This window comes from Rhinolophus sinicus, linkage group LG03 (assembly GCF_036562045.2).
Source record: "Rhinolophus sinicus isolate RSC01 linkage group LG03, ASM3656204v1, whole genome shotgun sequence".
Taxonomy (NCBI): domain Eukaryota; kingdom Metazoa; phylum Chordata; class Mammalia; order Chiroptera; family Rhinolophidae; genus Rhinolophus; species Rhinolophus sinicus.
The window spans coordinates 26,298,754-26,317,838 of NC_133753.1; the positions used below are offsets into that span (position 1 = coordinate 26,298,754).

The 19,085-nt window shown below is 40.7% G+C and overlaps 1 protein-coding gene across 21 annotated transcripts in view; it reads right to left on the reverse strand.

Moving 5' to 3' along the window:
* The window catches only part of SIPA1L1 (signal induced proliferation associated 1 like 1), a 347,617-nt gene that overhangs the window by 75,569 nt on the left and 252,963 nt on the right, over positions 1 to 19,085 (reverse strand). For all 21 annotated transcript variants that reach the window (XM_074327276.1, XM_074327274.1, XM_074327262.1 and 18 more), the window contains 3 exons: positions 14,196 to 14,769; positions 13,300 to 13,574; positions 2,592 to 2,861 (listed from right to left, as the gene is read on the reverse strand). In XM_074327276.1, coding sequence (XP_074183377.1) covers positions 2,592 to 2,861; positions 13,300 to 13,574; positions 14,196 to 14,769 — 1,119 coding nt within the window. The remainder of the gene's footprint in view (positions 1 to 2,591; positions 2,862 to 13,299; positions 13,575 to 14,195; positions 14,770 to 19,085) is intronic.

The following is a 19,085-nucleotide window of genomic DNA, read 5'->3' on the forward strand; positions in this document are numbered from 1 at the left end:
TTGTTCTATTTGTGATTCATCTGAAAGGTCTATACCACATTTTAGAGATCGCCCAGGTAGAGACGTAAATGGCACCGGAGGCAGGGCTGATATAAAGGGGGGGAGTAAAATGGATGGATGTGCCGCCAGGGGTCTCCATTCCATATCTCAGTAAGGTATTCTGTTCTCAGCCAGACTAAAAGGAATGCTGAATTTTTTCAGTTATATTTTAGTATATTTTATGAATTATATTTCGTGGTAAACTTTATGAATACCCAAATATTCCTGAAATAGTAGCAAAACAGAATTTCTCAAATATTACCTTCCAAATTATGACTTGAAGTGAAAACTTAAAAAAAGAAATATTGTATTAATAAAAATTAGGAATGATGGCACAGGTAATCAAAATCTTAAATTTTCACAGATGAAGACTATCCAGCTAACCACTACATACTTCAAAATGAAGAAGAGCCAAATACCCTGAATATCCTGGAAACGTAGGGTTGAGATTTTCTAAGTCACCTACACCTTCCATCTAAGATCTGAAATCTGAGTCCAGTGCCCTAAAGAATACCTGACACTAAGAGGCCTTAGAGGGTATTGAATAGAGGTTAAATTCCCCTCAAACCACTGGTGGCCTCACTTCTGCCACTTTATACAGCTGAGAGAGTTACACGGCTGCTTTTATAGTCTATTATGGGGAACACTCACTGAGATTCCTTTTCCTCCGGGTGGAGTTAAAATGAAAGGCAGACACAAGTACATGCAGAAATAACCTCTAGAACTCAAAGAGTTCCATCTGGAAAAAAAATGGAGTTGATGCATTGTCTAGCACTGAAAGCTGCTTGTATCACAGGATGATAATTAGCTACAAAAAATATTTTCACTTTTGGAGGTCAGTATGTTCAGCAATGAGAAGCTTCAGCTTCTGTTGCAGAAATTAAACTCAACATGGAACTGAAATATATTCTGCTACTGTATTATGTGAAATAATGTATAAAAAAAAACACAAAAACAATTTCACTTGTAAAAGCCCGATGATCATTCTGGAGGGAAAGAAAATAGCTCTGAGAGGAAAAAAAGGGCCTTCTCTAAACAATGTTTTCCTAGGTTCATCTTTCAAAATGTGGGCCAAATCATGAATTCCAGTTAACACACACACCTCAGAGAGAGCCAAGTGTGGGATGTGTAGAACAAAGAATTTATTCAGAGATCTCTTGGATGTTTTTCCTCCTCAAAAATAATGAAAGCAAGAGGAGTCCAGATGGGAATGCAGCCACTCTGGGAAAGGAATCTTTTGAGATAAATAGCAAGGCTCTGTAAACGAATCGCCAGGATTGAATACGGAATTTCAGAAAGACTACTTTTTTACTGTTTGTTTGTCTGTTTGTTTTATACTAAATTCTCTCTACATGGTATTCTAGTATTTCTGAAATAGCTAAGTGACAATGTTTTATGCAACAGCTCAAAAGTTAGACTAAAAGACATCACAGTGTGGTTTTTAAAACATCCAGCTTTCTGCTCCCAGTTTGAAACCATGACTATTTAAGCATAGCTGGAACCAGTTTTCATTACCATCCTGTTCTAGCTGGACCTGGTTCCTGCTGCTCAGATGAGTCAGGGTCACGTTTTGGCTCCCACAGGGACCTTCCTTCTACCCAGCACAGGGTTTCTGATTCCTTTCTAGCGTGGGAGCCACAAACACATTGTGAGATGAGATCAAGACTAGCAGAAGTGATGGGGAAAGGACAGCGGGTGGACAGAAAGAAACTGGCTTCTTCTAGCAGGTGATTAGGCGGTTACTGAATTAAACTGTCTCTTTCATTCGTGTAGGTAATTACGGGTAACAAATTTGTAGTGTAATTACTTAAAATTTTATAGCCAATTTTTCCTTACATTTTCAAAGTAGTTAATCTAGTTTCATTTTTGGCCTAGACTGTGGTTCGAAGTGCTAGGGGGTCCTTGTCAAGGAAGACTTAATCGGCTATCATTTGTGAGGGAATCCACTGTGACTTTCAATTTAACAACACATCTTGTTTTCTCACTTTTTGGGATCTCTCAATCCCTCTCCTTTTTGTTTATTTTACTCAGGACTGAGTGTTTTTGTTTTAACACACCCACTATTTTCTTCTACTTTCAGAGAAGTGGAAAATGTGTTTGTGCTGTACTGGTTGTTTTCCTTTCTCACAATTCTTCATTAACAAAAGGACAGATACTCAACCAAAACCCAGCATTCTGTTGCCATTATCATACACTTATCCCCAAAGACAAAGACCGTCAAAGACGATAATAGGGTCAACGTCACCTCAAAGAAACTGCCAAGTTCTAATCCACACGGTGACTAAGCGTGCAGGGATGACTTCTGTTGATCCCACATGGAAATGAAAGAGCAAAGCACACCCACCACTACACACGGTCGCACGCCATGCTGGAATATATCCTCATTTATCCTTATGGCTTTGGAATGCTACCATGCTTTGAAAGCCACCTCGTGCATGCATCTCAGTTTTAATTCTTGATTTTTAGTATAATACACTATGGGAAGACCTAAAAGCTGGTGCTATTCAAACTGGGGGCAGAGACTTAGAGCAAACCTGTGAAGGCAAACTCACCGCCTCTCCAGGGGGCGCCCGTCACTGGAGATGCTGCGAGGAATGTTGGCAGTTCTTTCTGGAGGAGGCATTTTCCCGTCTCCTTTCCCGGCATTCAGTCGCGAGGTCATGGGACTCTGCACCTGGGATGGGACCTGGGGAGCATGAGGACCCTTGCTGGCGTTCCTCTGCCATTTGTTATTATTTCGGAAGGGAAACTTGAATTCGTACGAAACTCCTTCATTCATCTTGTACTCCATCACTGGCAGGCGGTAGGTTTCAGAGCAACTCCTATTAATGGGAGGGCACAGAGACAAGACAAATTAATATTGTTTTTCCTTGTTGGTGGAACCACACTGATTCTCATTAACAGTTGAAATGGATCAAACACTTCATCGTCTACTTCAAACCATCCCTATAATTATTTTCCTTTCAAACACAAGAACCTCAGGAAGTATTACACTAGTATTTTCCTTTGCTTAATTCCAACTGTGGCGTCTGAGATATGGAGTCCATAAAAAACAAAGAAACCTAAGGTCACCTTGGTTGGGGGTGGGTGGGGGTTAGATGGGAATGTAGGGGGCAGAGTCAGTACAAAAACTTGAGGAGTAAAGGCCACCAGGACAGCCGGACAGGGCAGCAGGCCCCTCAGATGAGGCCTCGGAGGAAACGAACAGTCAGCTTTACACACCCTTGATTGCGTATTATGATTGGGGATCTAAAAGGGGGTACAATTTTGAACTTGTTGGCATCCTGGTAGTCAAAAAATTAAGTGGGGGAAATCTTGAAATCCAAACTAAGAGCCAAATTTAGCTCAGAAGGAGGACAAAAAAAAGACAACTACAAAAATTCTGCAATTATCAAATTACCAGGGAACAAAGCATAATTTGAAATCAGGCTTTTTTTTTTTTTCCTTTCCCAAAGTTAGAAATCTCCCATAGCAGGGCTGTCTCCAGGTAGCAGCATGAGTGAAATTAATGGCAGGCACAAATGACTTCTGTCACGTTAGCCCCTTTTTGTGCCACCATACCAATCCCCAAACCTTGGGAAATGTGGAACCCACTTTCCATTCCCTTTACCCAAACAACCATGGAAGGATCCATTATTAACTTGATTGATAGACAAATTACTGAAAAAAACCTATTCCCACTAAAGCATTAACTCAAATTGTGCATTTGAATGTCATCACTAAGTGGAAAAAAAAAAAATGACTTTCCTAAAGGAATTTTGTTCAAAGACTGAGAAGCAGGCAGGAAGATTTGGAAAGAAAAGTTATGAGTGATTGTGAAAAAGCTCTTTGAGAAGTACTTTAGAGATAATACGAGGTGTGATCAAAAAATACAGTGAATGTTTAAATTTAAAAAAATTATTACAATAAAAGACACATTGCCATTAATCCCCCTCAAAATGCTCGCCCTTGCTTCAAACACACTTATCCCATCACTCTTGCCACTTTCTGAAGCAGTTCTGGAAGTCCTCTTTCGTGAGCGCCTTTAGTTGCACTATCATGGCTGCCTGTCCTGAATCATTTTGACTTTGGGGAAGAGCCAGAAGTCACAGCGTGCCAGATCTGGTGAATACCATATTTCCCTGAAAATAAGACCTAACTGGAAAATAAGCCCTATCATGATTTTTTAGGATGCTCGTAATGTAAGCCCTTCCCCAAAAACAAGCTCCACTTAAGATCATCAGCCAGATGGACGCATGTAGTACATCCGTTGCAACACATAGCATACGTATTGAATTATAAAATAATAATATTAATATATAATATAAATAAATAATATTATTGACATTAATACTTAAAAGAAATGATAACATAAATTATAATTAAGTATTTGTAAATACCCAAGCGGGCGCCTTTGGACAAGAGTAAATGCTTATGTAAACAAATGAACTAGAGACTTATTGCCCAAAGACCAATCGGGGTACAGACACAACGCACAAATAACGCGTGGGCGTGGTGCGTCTAATATGAATCTTCATAATTCAATATGTCGTGTGTTGTAACAGACGTACTTAATGCACTCATGTGAAATAAAGAAATGTTTTCTGAATTTTGGTGCCTGCAATTTTTCGTTGCTTTTGTGTGGACCATCATTCTTAACTGTCATCATTTTTGTTGCCACTCCTATCTCATAAGTCTTCAATTAACACTTGATTTAATGGTAGATTTAAAGGGAATAATATTTTGACCCCCAGACAAGATGAGTGCAAAATAAAAGAGCTATTCCATCGAGTACAAGAAAGGAATCGTGGAGGACTCCTGGGGCAAGAATCTTACGGCTTTCTGCAAAGAGAAGAAGTTGGATCTCCGAATGGTCTGAAAATGGCGAGCAGAGTACGATAACCTCAGTCAACAGGTGGACGAGGGAAATGCTAAGAAGCGCAAGTGTGGATCAGGTCGGCAACCATTATTTCCTGAGCTGGAAGACATCATCTGTGAATGGATTGCTGACAGGAGAGCAAAGGCTTTGGTTGTGCGCAGGGCTGATATTCAAGCATTTGCCCTTGCAATGGCACCACAGTTAGAAATATCCCCAGAAGAATTCAAAGCATCACAATACTGGCTGGATGGGTTCCTTCAGCGATATGAACTGTCTCTAAGATCGACAACACTGTTCAAACTGGAAGATACTGAAGATATTAAACGTGCACTTGCATTTAAGTCCTTTGTTGATGGTATCGACTTTTCTAAATACCAACTCTCCAACATGATTGCTATGGATGAAACTGCAGTGTTTATGGGCCAAGGATCTCAAACGACAGTTGATCAGAGGAGTGCCTTGTCAATCTACATTCCCTCTACTGGTTACAAAAGTGCACGTGTTACCTGTATTTTGGCAATTCATCTGGATGGAAAGAAAGCCCCACCTCTAATCATCACTAAGGGCAAAAAAGATAAGGTTGAACATGTTTCAGGCATTTATGTTCTTCAAACCAAAAAACGCCTGGTGCACACAAGCAGTTTTGTGTGCATAAGGAAGTGGGTCAATTTAATGCTGCCACTTGTTTTGCGAGGTGGCCAAAAAGGTCTGCTAGTCTGGGATTCAGCTGGCACTCACCACGCTAAAGACATCAAGAACTTCCTTGCAGAGAGAAGAATAGATCAAATAATGATTCCCGCAGGAATGACTGCCTATCTCCAGACTCTTGATATTGCAATAAACAAGCCATTCAAGGACCATTGGCACATGGAAATCAATGACTACATTGAAATTAGAATGGAGAGAAATCAGAGTAGAACCTTTGTGAAGCCTCGCCTGCAAGAGGTCATGACTTGGGTGAAGAATTCATGGGATAAAATCACTGACAGCTGTGTTGCCAATGCACTACGAGCAGGCTGCATGGACAAGAAGTGCTCATTTAAGGAGAGCTCTATTGCTGGACATGAGAGACTGGGGCCAATGGTTCTACAGGAAATGGAGTCACAAGAAATTGAAGCCGGAATTTGGGGTTTGGAGAGTTATGACGATGTTCCAGAAGAAGACGACATGACTGTATTTGAATAAATGTAGATTGTTGTACATGAATAAATGTAGATTGTTGTACATGAAAAAATAAGACATCCCCTGAAAATAAGCCCTAATGCATTTTTTGGAGCAAAAATTAACATAAGACCCGGTCTTATTTTCGGGGAAATATAGTAGGTATGTGAGGACACACCGTAATGGTTTTATTTGACAGAAATTGCCATGTACCAGAAGCCATGTGTGACATGGGGCGTTGTCATGATGGAGAATGATTTACGGCAAACTTTAAAGCACACATTCTCTCACACCTGACTGCACCAAACAAGTTGAAACTTGTCACACATTGTTACTAAGCTTCAAGGTGCCGCTTCCCGTATTGAAAATCCCTGCCTTTCCGTGAGATGGCACTCAGCAGCAGTTTTCACCATACTTTTGATCACAAGGAAAGACTCCGGGTCACCCATCGCTTCTGGTATGACAATTTATGTCCAATAAAAACATTACGCACCTGAAACTAAAAAAAATGAAAAAAAATTACGGTGTGTCCTCATTCACCTTATTCATCAGATCTGGCACCATGCGACTTCTGGTTCTTCCCCAAAGTCAAAATGACCATGAAAGGAAAGTGTTTTGAATCGATTCAGGACATTGAAACAGCCATAACAGTGCAACTAAAGACACTCACAAAAGAGGACTTCCAGAACTGCTTCAGAAAGTGGCAAGAATGATGGGATAAGTGTGTTTGAAGCGAGGGGGAGTATTTTGAGGGGGATTAATGGCAATATGTCTTTTACTGTAATAATTTTTTTTAATTTAAACATTCACCATAGTTTTTGATCACACCTCATATAAGGAGAGTCCTAACGAATGCTGTCTAACAGAAATAAAATATGAACCACAAATATGAGCCATGTATGTAATTTTAAAATGTCTGGTTAGCCATATTAAAAAAGTAAAACAGGTAAAATTAATTTAATAATATATTTTATTTAACCAATATATCCCAAATGCTATCATTTCAACATGCAATCAATCCATAATAAAAATTATTAATGAAGCATTTTACATTCTTTTAAATTTGATATGTACCTTACACTTACAGCACATCTCATTTGGGACTAGCCACATTACAAGGGCTCTGTATCCAAAGGTGACTTTTGGCTCCTGTATCAGACAGAGCAGGTCCCAAGAGCATCCAAAATGATGGTTTTCATTTTGGGGAAGGGGCTTATGTTGGTGAGAGAATAAGCACCACAAAAGTGCCATTCTTTCATGACCTTGTCTATGTATCTCGGGGTGTAAGTCCTAACATTTCAAACATACCCCACAATGCATTCCCTCCCATGTCTCCATGATAGCCATAGCTTTTGAAAGTCCTGCTTTTGGAGCAGGTGCACTTGCTGGGGTCCTCGCCCTCCTCAGTCTTAGCCCGTCTCCAGTGGGCACCTTTCCTTAGGGTTTCCTAACCATTCCCCCGACCCCCCAAAAGCCTAGGTCAACCTTAATCTGACCCTCTGCCTAAGGTTCTGTTGTCCCCCTTTTATGCTTTAATGATAATGGCCTTCCTAGTTTTTGGACCACAATTCCAGTAAGAAATACATTGTACACTGTGATACAGCACAACCACCAACACACACAATCGCGTCCTTCTTCTGATAGCTTCAATTCTGCTTTATTCTGTGGTAATCCAGTTTATTAAAAAACACACAGGGTGCAAACTCCTAAATTGATTTTATGATCTACTTGAGAGTTTTGACCTGCAATTTGTAACACATTGCTTTACAGAACATTGGACATTACTCTGAGCAGTTAATGACTTATGTAATACACCCTTTTCTCTGATATGAAGAAATACCATCTTAGGCTTTGATATAATTTCTAGCTTTGATTCTGATATTTCTGACAAAATTATGCCATTGCAACATTTTTTTTGGTTGTTTATCGAGAAGTATTACTGTAATATGGTTTGAAGCCTCCCACTGCTGACTAAATACGACATATTATACCGTATCTAGTGCTCTGGGTCTGTAAATATAATACAAGAATGCTATCGCTTGCCAAAAGAATAATAATAACAATTTACAATAACCCATGGGAAAACTTCTCTCCACCTCAAAATCAGGACTAGCTTTTCTTCTTCTCAGCAATGGTCGAACTTGTAAACTCAGTGGATCATATCCTCTCTGCCCCTTTCTGTAGGCTGCTAGGAACCAGCACATGTACAGAACTTTAGATCATGTATTTGGGGGCATTCATTTTTCAAACACTTTCCCCTAGGCCACATCTCTCCCCCCACCCCACCCCCACACACTGAGATTTCCCTCACTGAGTTTTAGTTTTGTGATACTCTGCATTTTACAATCCCTTTATTGGCTGCTTTACCTCCATATTGTATCAGGTTAGAGGATAATAATGGTAACAGAAACGATAATGACGTATATAAAAAAGACAAGTTGCTTTTCCTTTTGGAGCCTTAGTTTCTTTGCAAAACGAAAGGTTTGGAATTGATAATCACTAAACTTTCACCTAGTTCAAACACTTTAAAATAGTCTTTTAAGCTGTGTAACATTTAATTCTAGTTAAAAGACCCCAATAGCCAAAAATACTGCTTCTCTATAGTCTATACTTCATTTCCACTACTCTTAACATGTAACTAGAAACCTTCTGCATAGTCTATTATTACAGAATGTAGTCTGACAAAGCCTGAGCAGGGAGAGACGATTCATTCATAGAGAATGGAAGACAAAGGATCCACAGAGCTACATCTCAGCCATCCTTTTCTGACCCTTCCGCTGTGGCAAGGCGGACCACCCACTAGCTTCGATCACTTACTTATCTCTGTAAAATACAAGAATGCTACATGGAATCCAGAAGTGAGTAGTCCATTGAAGAACAAAGATAAAAGCTAGCTTTTAATGACATGCATGCAAGTTTATAAAAGGATTATTATACCATCCCAAGTAAAAACAGTAACTCTAACATTTGTAGCTCACAACTGAGCAGGCACTAATCTAGCCTCACTACTACTCACTGAAGTGTGTGTATCATTATCCCCATTTATCAGATGAAAAAATGGAGACCTGGAGAGATTAATCTGCCTATGACCACACAGCCAGGAAGTGGCAGAGCCAGGATTTGAACCCACAGAATTAGTTCAGCTTTTAACTAAAGTATACTTCTATTTCAAGTCCCCACACTACCTTATAGTGACTATTGCATTTAACTCAGGGCAGAGTTTATGAAAAAATGGAAACCTCAATTTTTAAAGAGCTATGGTCAACAAAAATTACCATTTCAATACTAAAGGTGACACATCGTGACAGGCTAAAACCATAAGTTAATTGAAAAGTCAATCCCTTTACTCTCTTTTGCAGTCTTTTTATTCCTTCTGACTTTCTCCTTTCTCATTACCTATTACTCTCCTCTCTTAAGACAGTAAGAAATACAGATAGAAAAACAACTGAACAGTACATTGATTGAACAAAATATCCAACACTGGACTCTTGAAACAGAAAAATTAGATGTTTGAGGACAGCTAAGTCCCTGACAAGCCATGTGATCTTGGCTTGTAAAAACACTTACCGTCATCTGAAAAATGAGAGATTGAAACTAGATGATCTCTAAAATCCTTCTAGCTCTAAAGCATTTGCTTTTGCACTCTCAAATACTTGTTTTAAAATGAAGAAAAACCTTTGTCACCCATTCTTATTTAAAAGGTAATTTGGTCCTTTTATGTGACTTGTTTGTTTTTCCCTCTTCTTCCTGAATGGCCCTTGAGTGCTTTCTTTAAAAACTATAGCATTCTGGCCCTCCACAGAATGAAGATTCACCACTCCCATTCTACACCATCAGAACACCACAACTTAATCTGTTATCTGGGTATTTTTCATCTCATCAAGAGACAGGCTGTTGAAAGTTGAGAGGGCATAGGCACCAATAGATGATTGCAGGTCAGGAGCTCCGTTTCTGCCATGCACGGGGGCAAGAGGCCCCTCCTGCAGGCTGACACCTCAGTCCCTGGGGGAAGCCCTGTCGTGAAGCCCCCAGGTTAGTACCAGAACCTGTTTCTGCTGGACTGCTTCCAGCACGCTGCCATCCCAGCTGGTTGTGTTTGCTCTCTGGGCAGTGACTGAAACTCTCTAAGTCTCATTCTCCTCATTGTTTTCATGGAAGTAAAGCTGCTATGACGATTTCTTTAAAAAGTCCAGTGCACAGTAGGGGCTCAGAAATCTTGCTTTACTTTTCCTGTCCCTTCTTCTCTTTAAAAAACTTGAGTTTAAAAGAAATTCAGAGGGGTCTCTTATTTCCTGAGAACAGGGAAAAGACCCCTGTTTGACATTTGTTATTGAAGCGCCACTTTGTTGTTGTTAAACTGCCTTTTTCATTAAAAAAAAACACAACAAAAAAAACAACACCCTGCCTTTTCAAAACTAACAACCCTCCCATGTGAACATACATGGGTTTTGCAATTACGTACAACCACCACACTGGGTGCCTATGGCTTTCAGGATCCAGGCGACCCTGAGAAGGGAGTGGGGGGAAAGGTCAGCGTGCCTCAAGGAGCCTGTTCTGCTCCAAGCTGGAGCTGCAGTAACAACTGACAAGGAAGGAGAGAGTGTAGAGTCAAAGAACAGAGTAATTAGTTGCTAGGAAAATAGCAGTGGGAGTGTGAAGTGCGGAGGAGAAGTAAAAAAAAAGAAAAACGACAGAAGAGAATTATCTTATTTTGCTGAAAATTGTAGCAAGGTGTGAATGCTTCAACTGTTCCTTTGAAGTTTCTAAAGGAGGGAAGGGGCTAGCAGGGCTTTTGGTCCTTTGAAGCCTCAATGGCAGGATGTCACACCTGCAGCTTTTGGGATGGAAGCTGTAAGTGAAAGGAGCAGAGTGTGCTCCTGGGACTGTGGCGGGTGGGCTGTGCAGTACACCAATCCTTCATCCCACGTCCTAACCAACACCCTTGGTCATGTCACTACCAGCTCCGTTGGCTAGGAGAGGATGGCCACGAGTGTCTTAGAAGCAATATAGGGAGAGTAAGACAAACACAGCTCATTTGTTAGGGGTGTACGGGACCAGCCCATCCTAGTTTGCAAGACTGGACTATAAGCCTCTATCCCAGCTCTGTGTGCAGCAGTGTCGTGTTGGCAGCTTGAAAATGGGCACAGTGGGAGCAGTATTTACACCACGAGAATCAGCAAATGTTACAAACAACAGAGAGCCAGTTCACCAGCAAGTCCCTGCTGATGCTGAAATAGCAGGAAAGGATTTATGCCCCACGCATACAAAATAGCAATGAGCTTGGATTCTCAAGTTAAACCTAAATTTGCCAGGTAACCTTAGGAAGTTACTCACCTTTCTGAGTCCTGGGTTTCCTTTAAATAGGAATAATATTAATGGTGCTTTTTTCCAGGAACTGGACATTAAACACTCAGCAAATGGTAGTTGTTTTTACCAACACACCACAGAAAACACATCTAGTCTGGTATCTTGCTGTGGATAAACCACCTCCTATCATGGACCTATCTGCCTTCAGACCCATCTTTCTAGCAACGACTATTCACAATTCAAGGTCGGTAATGTATCCCATACACACTCATTTCCCTCTGCTCTCCCCACCCCTTACAAACTGGGGATCTGGAAACAAGGGAAAGACCTTTGAGCACACGAGATGACATCACGAGCTCATTGGCTTCATTTTGAGTAAATGAATCCTTAGACTAGTAGCTATAACCCTGTACTGTGTGTCATGAAGGTTGACAAGTTACCAAGCTTGGTTATCTTCTTCAGTTGATAGCTGCCTATTTAGAAGCAATGAAGTAGACAATCTGTAGGAGAGAACAAGGAGCAGAAGACAGACATAGGAAGAGCACAGAGCAGCTGGATAGTGTTGTAAGGACCTAACAGCCTTTCTGATCCACCTCAAGAGACATTCTGGAATCCCAGTTCAGCTAAATGCTTAACGTTATTAATGGTGAGCTTGAAGAAACCAGAGAATTCACTGGAAACCAAAATATATATCCAGAACCTTTTCTTTCAGCTCTTTTTGGGGGCAGGAGGAATATTCTACAATTGCCTTACACACCTACCCTGCCTTAGTTAACCAGGTTATCCAGTCATCCAAAAGGAAACGTTTCTTAAGGCTGTTAGACAAAGCGATTTCACCATATTCTGACAAAGGCACATAATCTCTGGGCCATCTAGGAGGTAAGCAGTATTATGAAATACTATCCTGCACTGTCTGGTTGATAATATTTGGTTTGCAGAACTGAAGTACATTTAGCTTGTCACTGCTGCTTACTTTTTAAAGGACACAAATGACCCACTGTAACTGTTTATACATTCTATCATCTGGTGTTCATGAATCTGTGAAAGCTCAGGTGCAGACTGGTCATCTTTAAAAAAAAAAAGGACAAAGAATATTGTCTTGGCTTCAGAAGGCCTAAGAATTAATTGCCAAAGCTTAAGAGAAACTCTTAGAAAATAATGGGTTCAAAGCAAATTCACAGATTGAAAAAATCCCAGCCAAAATAGCATGTGTGTGTGCCCAAAGGAGAAAAGAAACAGGTGATTAAATTTGTTCCATCAAGAAACTTCCCCCAGAGACAGAGAAATTAAATTTTCCACAGCACTGCTGGCTTAGCAGGAGCTGGGAGAGGCAGGGAGCTCCTGCTTCCCTTTGGGACAAGGCTGGGAACCCAACTGCCACAGTATGGTGAGCAGGATCAGCTTATTTGTAGCCAATTCCTGACACTCAGATGCAGTTAAGAAAAAGGTTGGTCAGTCACGTTCAGCCCTCCAGGCTGCGATAGCAGAGGTCAAAACAGCACTTTGAATTTTGGACAGCAATTGGGTACAAATGAGAGATGCAGAAGAATAAGTGTCATGGAAGACAAAAGAAAAAGGTCTGACAGTCTGTGATGCTGAGCGTCTTTCAATGGTAAGCAGGCAATGTTTCTGAGCTACCGGTGCAAGATGTTTAAGATGGATATTACCAGACTTCTCTATTTGTAACAGCAACTTTATAAACCCTGAGATGTCAATCCTCGGAATGATCCAAGTTAGTCATTCTTTCCAGCTGCTGCTGCCACATGCTGAAAGGGAATTTTGTCCTGAATCTGACTTTCCATGGAGGGAACTTTTGGCATCACATGTGATCTCGCGTTCTTCACATCACCCTACTCCCCTACCCAGTAGGTGTTCTACATGCACACAAACCCGGCTCTGGACCCCCAGGCTCACAGCTGCCAACTCAGACCTACCTCCGTGGGGTGCAGTCATCATGGGGGGGAATAATGACAACTTTCACCGTGACGGATGTTCTCAGGAGATCAATCATCTGCTCGTGGCTCAGAGTGGCCACCGCCACCTTGCAGATCTCCACCAGCCGGCTGCCCTGCCGCAGCCCTGCCTGCCAGGCATAGCCGTAGGGCTCTACGTCTGCTACGATGCCCTCGTAGTTGACATGGAAGCCAAGCTGTCCTAGTCCATTCCTTCGCAGAGTCATCTCCACTGATTCACAACCTTTTGACACAAACTAGACAAGGAAACAAAAGATATCATGGTTTAATGCAACAGGGTATTAAGTGGTAGACATGGCACTGGACAAACAGTGTAAGCAGGGTTATTTCTGAATACCCTACTGCCAGCTGAAGAGCAGTCTGGTTATTTCCCCTTCACTAATTTCCATCATCAGGCCAAAAAGAACTACTTGTTGCAGCCAAAGAACACAATAGCTTCGCTGAAGTTACAAGGAAACCTCTAACAGAGTCCTACAGGGAGCTGGGAGCAGAGAGGAACCGTATTCTGCTACTCATTTTGTCCTTAAAAAATTCAAGGCAGCAGATACCCAAACAAACAATTCTTTTCAACAACTAAAGCAGATTGGCTGGGTTATATCATCAGTCACCAAGACAGTGAACCATATGTAAATGGGTTTCCCACACATACACACACTAAGTGTCTTTCCCCACTACGTTTCTTTCTGAAAAAATGATGGAAACTGAGTGTGAGATAAACTCTGTGTTGCTTCACATCATCAAGGGGAGTTTTCAGAGGAGCTCATGAAAGACTACAAGCGTCAGTAACTTGGCTCTAGTCTACTGAAAGCTTTACGAAAAGGAAACTGCCTGTAGGTTAAGGGAAAGGAAAGACTCACCTGCAACCTTTTGACAATCTCTTTGATGTCTTCGTTGTTAATGAAACTCTCCACCGAAACGCATTCTCCTCGCTCATAGAAGATTTTGAGGCTGGAGTCAGTTGAAGTCCATCCTATCACATCTCGGCAGGAACAGTTGAAAACCACGCTCTTCGTTTCCTGTTCGATGAGGATGATGAACTCATTGGAGATCCCTAGGAGGCAGTCTATTTCCATAGCCTTGTTGTAGTCTTTGGCGCGGACCGCCCACACAATGGCGCCCATGCTGCTGAGCTCAGCTCCTGGGTATGGCTTCGACTTTTCCTTTTTCTTGGAGGCCAGAGAGATGAATGGGAACTTCCCAGATGGGTCAATAGGGGTGTTGGTGACATTCTTTTCTGCCAGATCTTTCAGGTATTCCTGGCGGGTCCGAGTTGCCATGGCCCGAAACTTTTCTGATTTATGAGCAGCATTTTCTGCATTAATCACTTTGGCCAAAAGGAAGTCCCTGAACACGTTTGACTTAGGGAAAGTGACCCCTTTGGGGATGGGAGGTCCAAAGGAAGGCACATCTCTGGACCTGGTAACGGCCACACTAAGAGAAAAAAGACAAAAATCAAAGAGAAAGAAGTGTGTCAACACTTGTCGGTCTCAAAGCATGAGAATAAACTGTATTTTCTCTAAGATAAAGATGTCCCTCAAAAGGAAAGTATAGCTGTCATTGTCCCACAAGAAATAATATACATTTCTGCTTAACATGAGCACACTTTTTCATTCAACCACATTTAGTATTTACAGAACACAAAATTTTTTCTAGGCCTAAAAACCCCCCAAAAGCTTAAAGTAAAAACACTGTTTTCATTTATAGATAGTAAACCAATCATAACTTCATGAAAAAATTATGGTAGTCTTCATAAAAGACCACATTTTAAATACCTACTGATTATTTTCAGGGATGGGAAGGTACTGTAATCACACAACCTTTCAGAACAAGCTAAGATTCTACAAGAATAGAAATGTGGTCTCCATTTTAGACATGATGCCCATAAGCGGACAGCTTCTAATAAAAATGGCAAAAGAGGCATAAAAGAGGTGGATTAAAAATTATTTTTAATTAAACAAATATTACTTGTTGGCCTGTGTCAGGCATCATGCAACCAAATCAAAAGCATAATTTAAAAATGAAAATTGACATTTGAGTAAAGTAGTAAAATGATCTTGATCTATATAGTAATTGCAACAGTGCTTAAAAATCATATTTTTAAACCAAGCTATTCTTTGGTCCATATTTTCTACTTTTGGTGTTTGACCCTGAGAATTTGTGAGAATATTTTCCTTTTCCCATTCCTTTAAGCAAGACTGACTAAAGAAAGCCTGTTCAAGTCATTTTTTTCAGCACATGTGTTGCTAAATTGGGCCTAAGAAAAGGACCATTTGACTGTCTGTAATAACCTATTATTTTTAATCTCAAAAGGAAAAAAAATGTTTCCTAAAACAACAATAACAACAGAAGTAAAATGGAAATGAAAAGGTTGTGTGTTTTATATCATGTTCCAAGATCTCATTCCAGGATGTCAGCAAAGTTTGAGAGGGCTGAAAATGATCCTAACAGATCAAACATCTTTATTTTCAAATTAGCTAATTATTTAAAAGTAAGTCAATTATATAATTGCACCAAGTATTGTGGAAGCAATACAAAGTCTATTTCTTCTGAACCCCCAGACTTAAAAGGACATAATCAGAGAGTGTGCATCTTTCAAATTAAATTGAAGAGCTTTGTTTCAATATTCTTTTATTTTAAGAAGGCTTTGCTTTAAGATATTCAGCTTTGCTTTTCAAATAATGATTACTTCTTTTGAAAGTAGGATAAATAAATAAACAGCAGCCTCAGATACAAATTATATTTTGTCAGAAAATGCCAAGGAATGGCCTATTTGTTGCTTTTCAGAAATTATTTTTTTCAAAAGATTACCTAGTTCACTTCATGACAAAGAAAAGGTGGCAGCAACGCTCGATTTGCTAACTGGAGAGAGAATTCACAGAAACCTCCTTATGCATTATAGCCTAATTATACCAGTATTATAAAGGCAATTTTTCTTGTCTATTGTGAACTGTCTGGCTTGAATGCTGACAGCTGTATAATTTTAATTTGATCATGTTATTTTTTTTTCTAAGTCAAGCAAATGATGCTAAAATACAGATTTGCTAGCTTTTCTAAAAGGAATCCTTTAAAGATCCAGAAATATTTAACATCTTTCATTTTTAAATTGGCAATCTCTTTTCTTGCTAATTTCACTTCAAATCATTATTCTTCCTCAAGAAGCAGCCGTGATTTTATTTTAAATAAGGAGAGGAAAATGCTTAGCAGGGGGTATGAATATGGGCACCATCCATCCACTTGCCCCTTAAACTCACTGGCTTTCTACAGAGTTATTTATTAACTGATAGAACTTTAGACAAACATATACTGAAGACCCACCAATAATTAGAAGCCTCTAGAATGAACTATGAGGGAAAGAACTGAATCCTTAACATATAATTATCACTGATTCACCACGGCCAGGAGGTAAATGATACAGACACTAAAATCAGGTTTACATCAATAGAAATAGAATCCTTACTGAACAACATGAGGAATATGATACCCTAGAATGTTCTTTTCAAATAAAGGGTTTTGTTTTGGGTGAATCTAACTTTCAAGGTTTTCTACAAGGTTAAAAGCTCATTAATTTAGATGCCACAAATTCTGTACTCTTGATAATTACAACTGCTTCAAGCTAAGTAGTTTTGCCTCCATAAGAAGCCTTTCCAGAATTTCAGTTTGTTATATAGAGATATTTAAAATATATTAATTATAAATGGTTCTTGCTATTTTAAAAAAGCAGATTCTAAAGGGTTTCTGCGTGGCCACACTTATGTTTGCCTTATATGCAATATTGTTATCTCCTTATATAAATAACACACTCTTTAAAATGATAGCCATGCCTTATTCACTCAGCATTGTTGAGGACTACTGTGTTTTCCCGAAAATAAGACCTAGCCGGGGCCCGCCTGGTGGCTCAGGCGGTTGGAGCTCCGTGCTCCTAACTCCAAAGGCTGCCGGTTCGATTCCCACATGGGCTAGTGGGCTCTCAACCACTAGGTCGCCAGTTTGATTCCTCGAGTTCCACAAGGGATGGTGGGCTCCACCCCCTGCAACTAAGATTGAACACGGCACCTTGAGCTGAGCTGCCGCTGAGCTCCCAGATGGCTCATTGGTTGGAGCTCATCCTCTCAACCACAAAGGTTGCTGGTTCAACTCCCGCAGGGATGGTGGGCTGCGCCCCCTGCAACTAGCAATGGTAACTGGACCTGGAGCTGAGCTGCACCCTCCACAACTAAGATTGAAAGGACAACAACTTGACTTTGAAAAAAAGTCCTGGAAGTACACACTGTTCCCCAATAAAGCCCTGTTCCCCTTCTCCAATAAAATCTAAAAAAAAAAAAAAAGACCTAGGCAGACCATCAGCTCTCATGCGTCTTTTGGAGCAAAAATTAATATAAGTCCTGGTCTTACATTAAATTATATAAGATCGGATCTTATATAAGACCCAGTATTATGTTATGCTATGTTATATTATATTATATAAGACCGGGTCTTATATTAATTTTTGCTCCAAAAGATGCATTAGAGCTGATGGTCCAGGTAGGTCTTATTTTCAGGGAAACACGGCAGGATGTTCTACTCAAGAAGGTTATCTAGAGGACAGATCGAAGCCCAGTGGCTGAAATAGTGATGGAAAGTTAGCAGTGGAAGGAAAGGAAACTTGGAGAATTCAGTGTTCCTCAAACTCTGCCAATAAAATTTTGAGTTTCATCATAAAAATTCATCTTGATTTTGCACTCTACTGAAATATGTTCTGTGTCCAATCTTGGAGTACAGCTAAGGGACCAGGACGCTGTCCTGTGCCTTACTCTGTCGTTTGACATATCCCTGAACCTCCATGTGAACAGCTGGTACAAATTCTTCACTTCTCCAGGAAACAGACTCAGAGAAGTTAAATGATTTGCCCAGAGCTTGTCAGAGAGAGCCAGGATTGGAATTTAAGCTTCTGGACAGCCAACAGTATGCTCTGTGACAAGACAACACTTATTTTCTCTAAAGGAACGCTTTTAAACCTGCCACTTTTGAGGTGCTTGCAAAAGGGACCAGTCACGAGAGTCACAGGGCCAAAGAGACCACTAGGTATTAGGCTGTTCCTAGTAGGTCTGGGCCTTATAACATTTGCTGGCATCAAAGATCATGGATGAAGTAGCATTTCTTGATACCCAAAGCCAATTTCAAGTTAATACATGGGAATGTTCCAGAGATATCTGAACAGAAGTCTTCACGGAAAAAGTGAGAAGCATAAGATAACTTCTAAAATACCATGGAAACGCCAGTAAACAACAATTCACAGCCCAAAAATTGAAAAGGCAGAGGACTTAGCATGAAAACAGTAGAGGAAAGCATCTCCTTCTTGGAGTCTGGATCAGACTGCCAGTTTGGTGAGCTAAGAAAGCAGATGCGGGCATGGGACAGCGGCAGAACAAACGTGTGCCCATCACCCCCTCCGTGGGGGCTTTCGACTTCTCACAGCACTCACTCACCAGCGCTCAGTGAGCACTGACTATACTCTAGCACAGCGCTAGTGTTGAGCATCAAGGACGAGATGGCACAGGCTGAGCCCTCCGTTAGCTCAGTCTGCTGGAGGCTCCATCCAGTGTTTTGCATGCCCTCCTGGGGAGGCACGGGGTGCTACTGGAAACACTTAGGCAAAGGCACTTTATCTAGTCTTGGGTGTCAAGGGAACCCTCCCGGAGAGAAGAAAATCAGGAATTTCATCAGAGGAAGGCAGGGCAGGGGTCTGTATGAGGAGAGGCCTTTCTGCC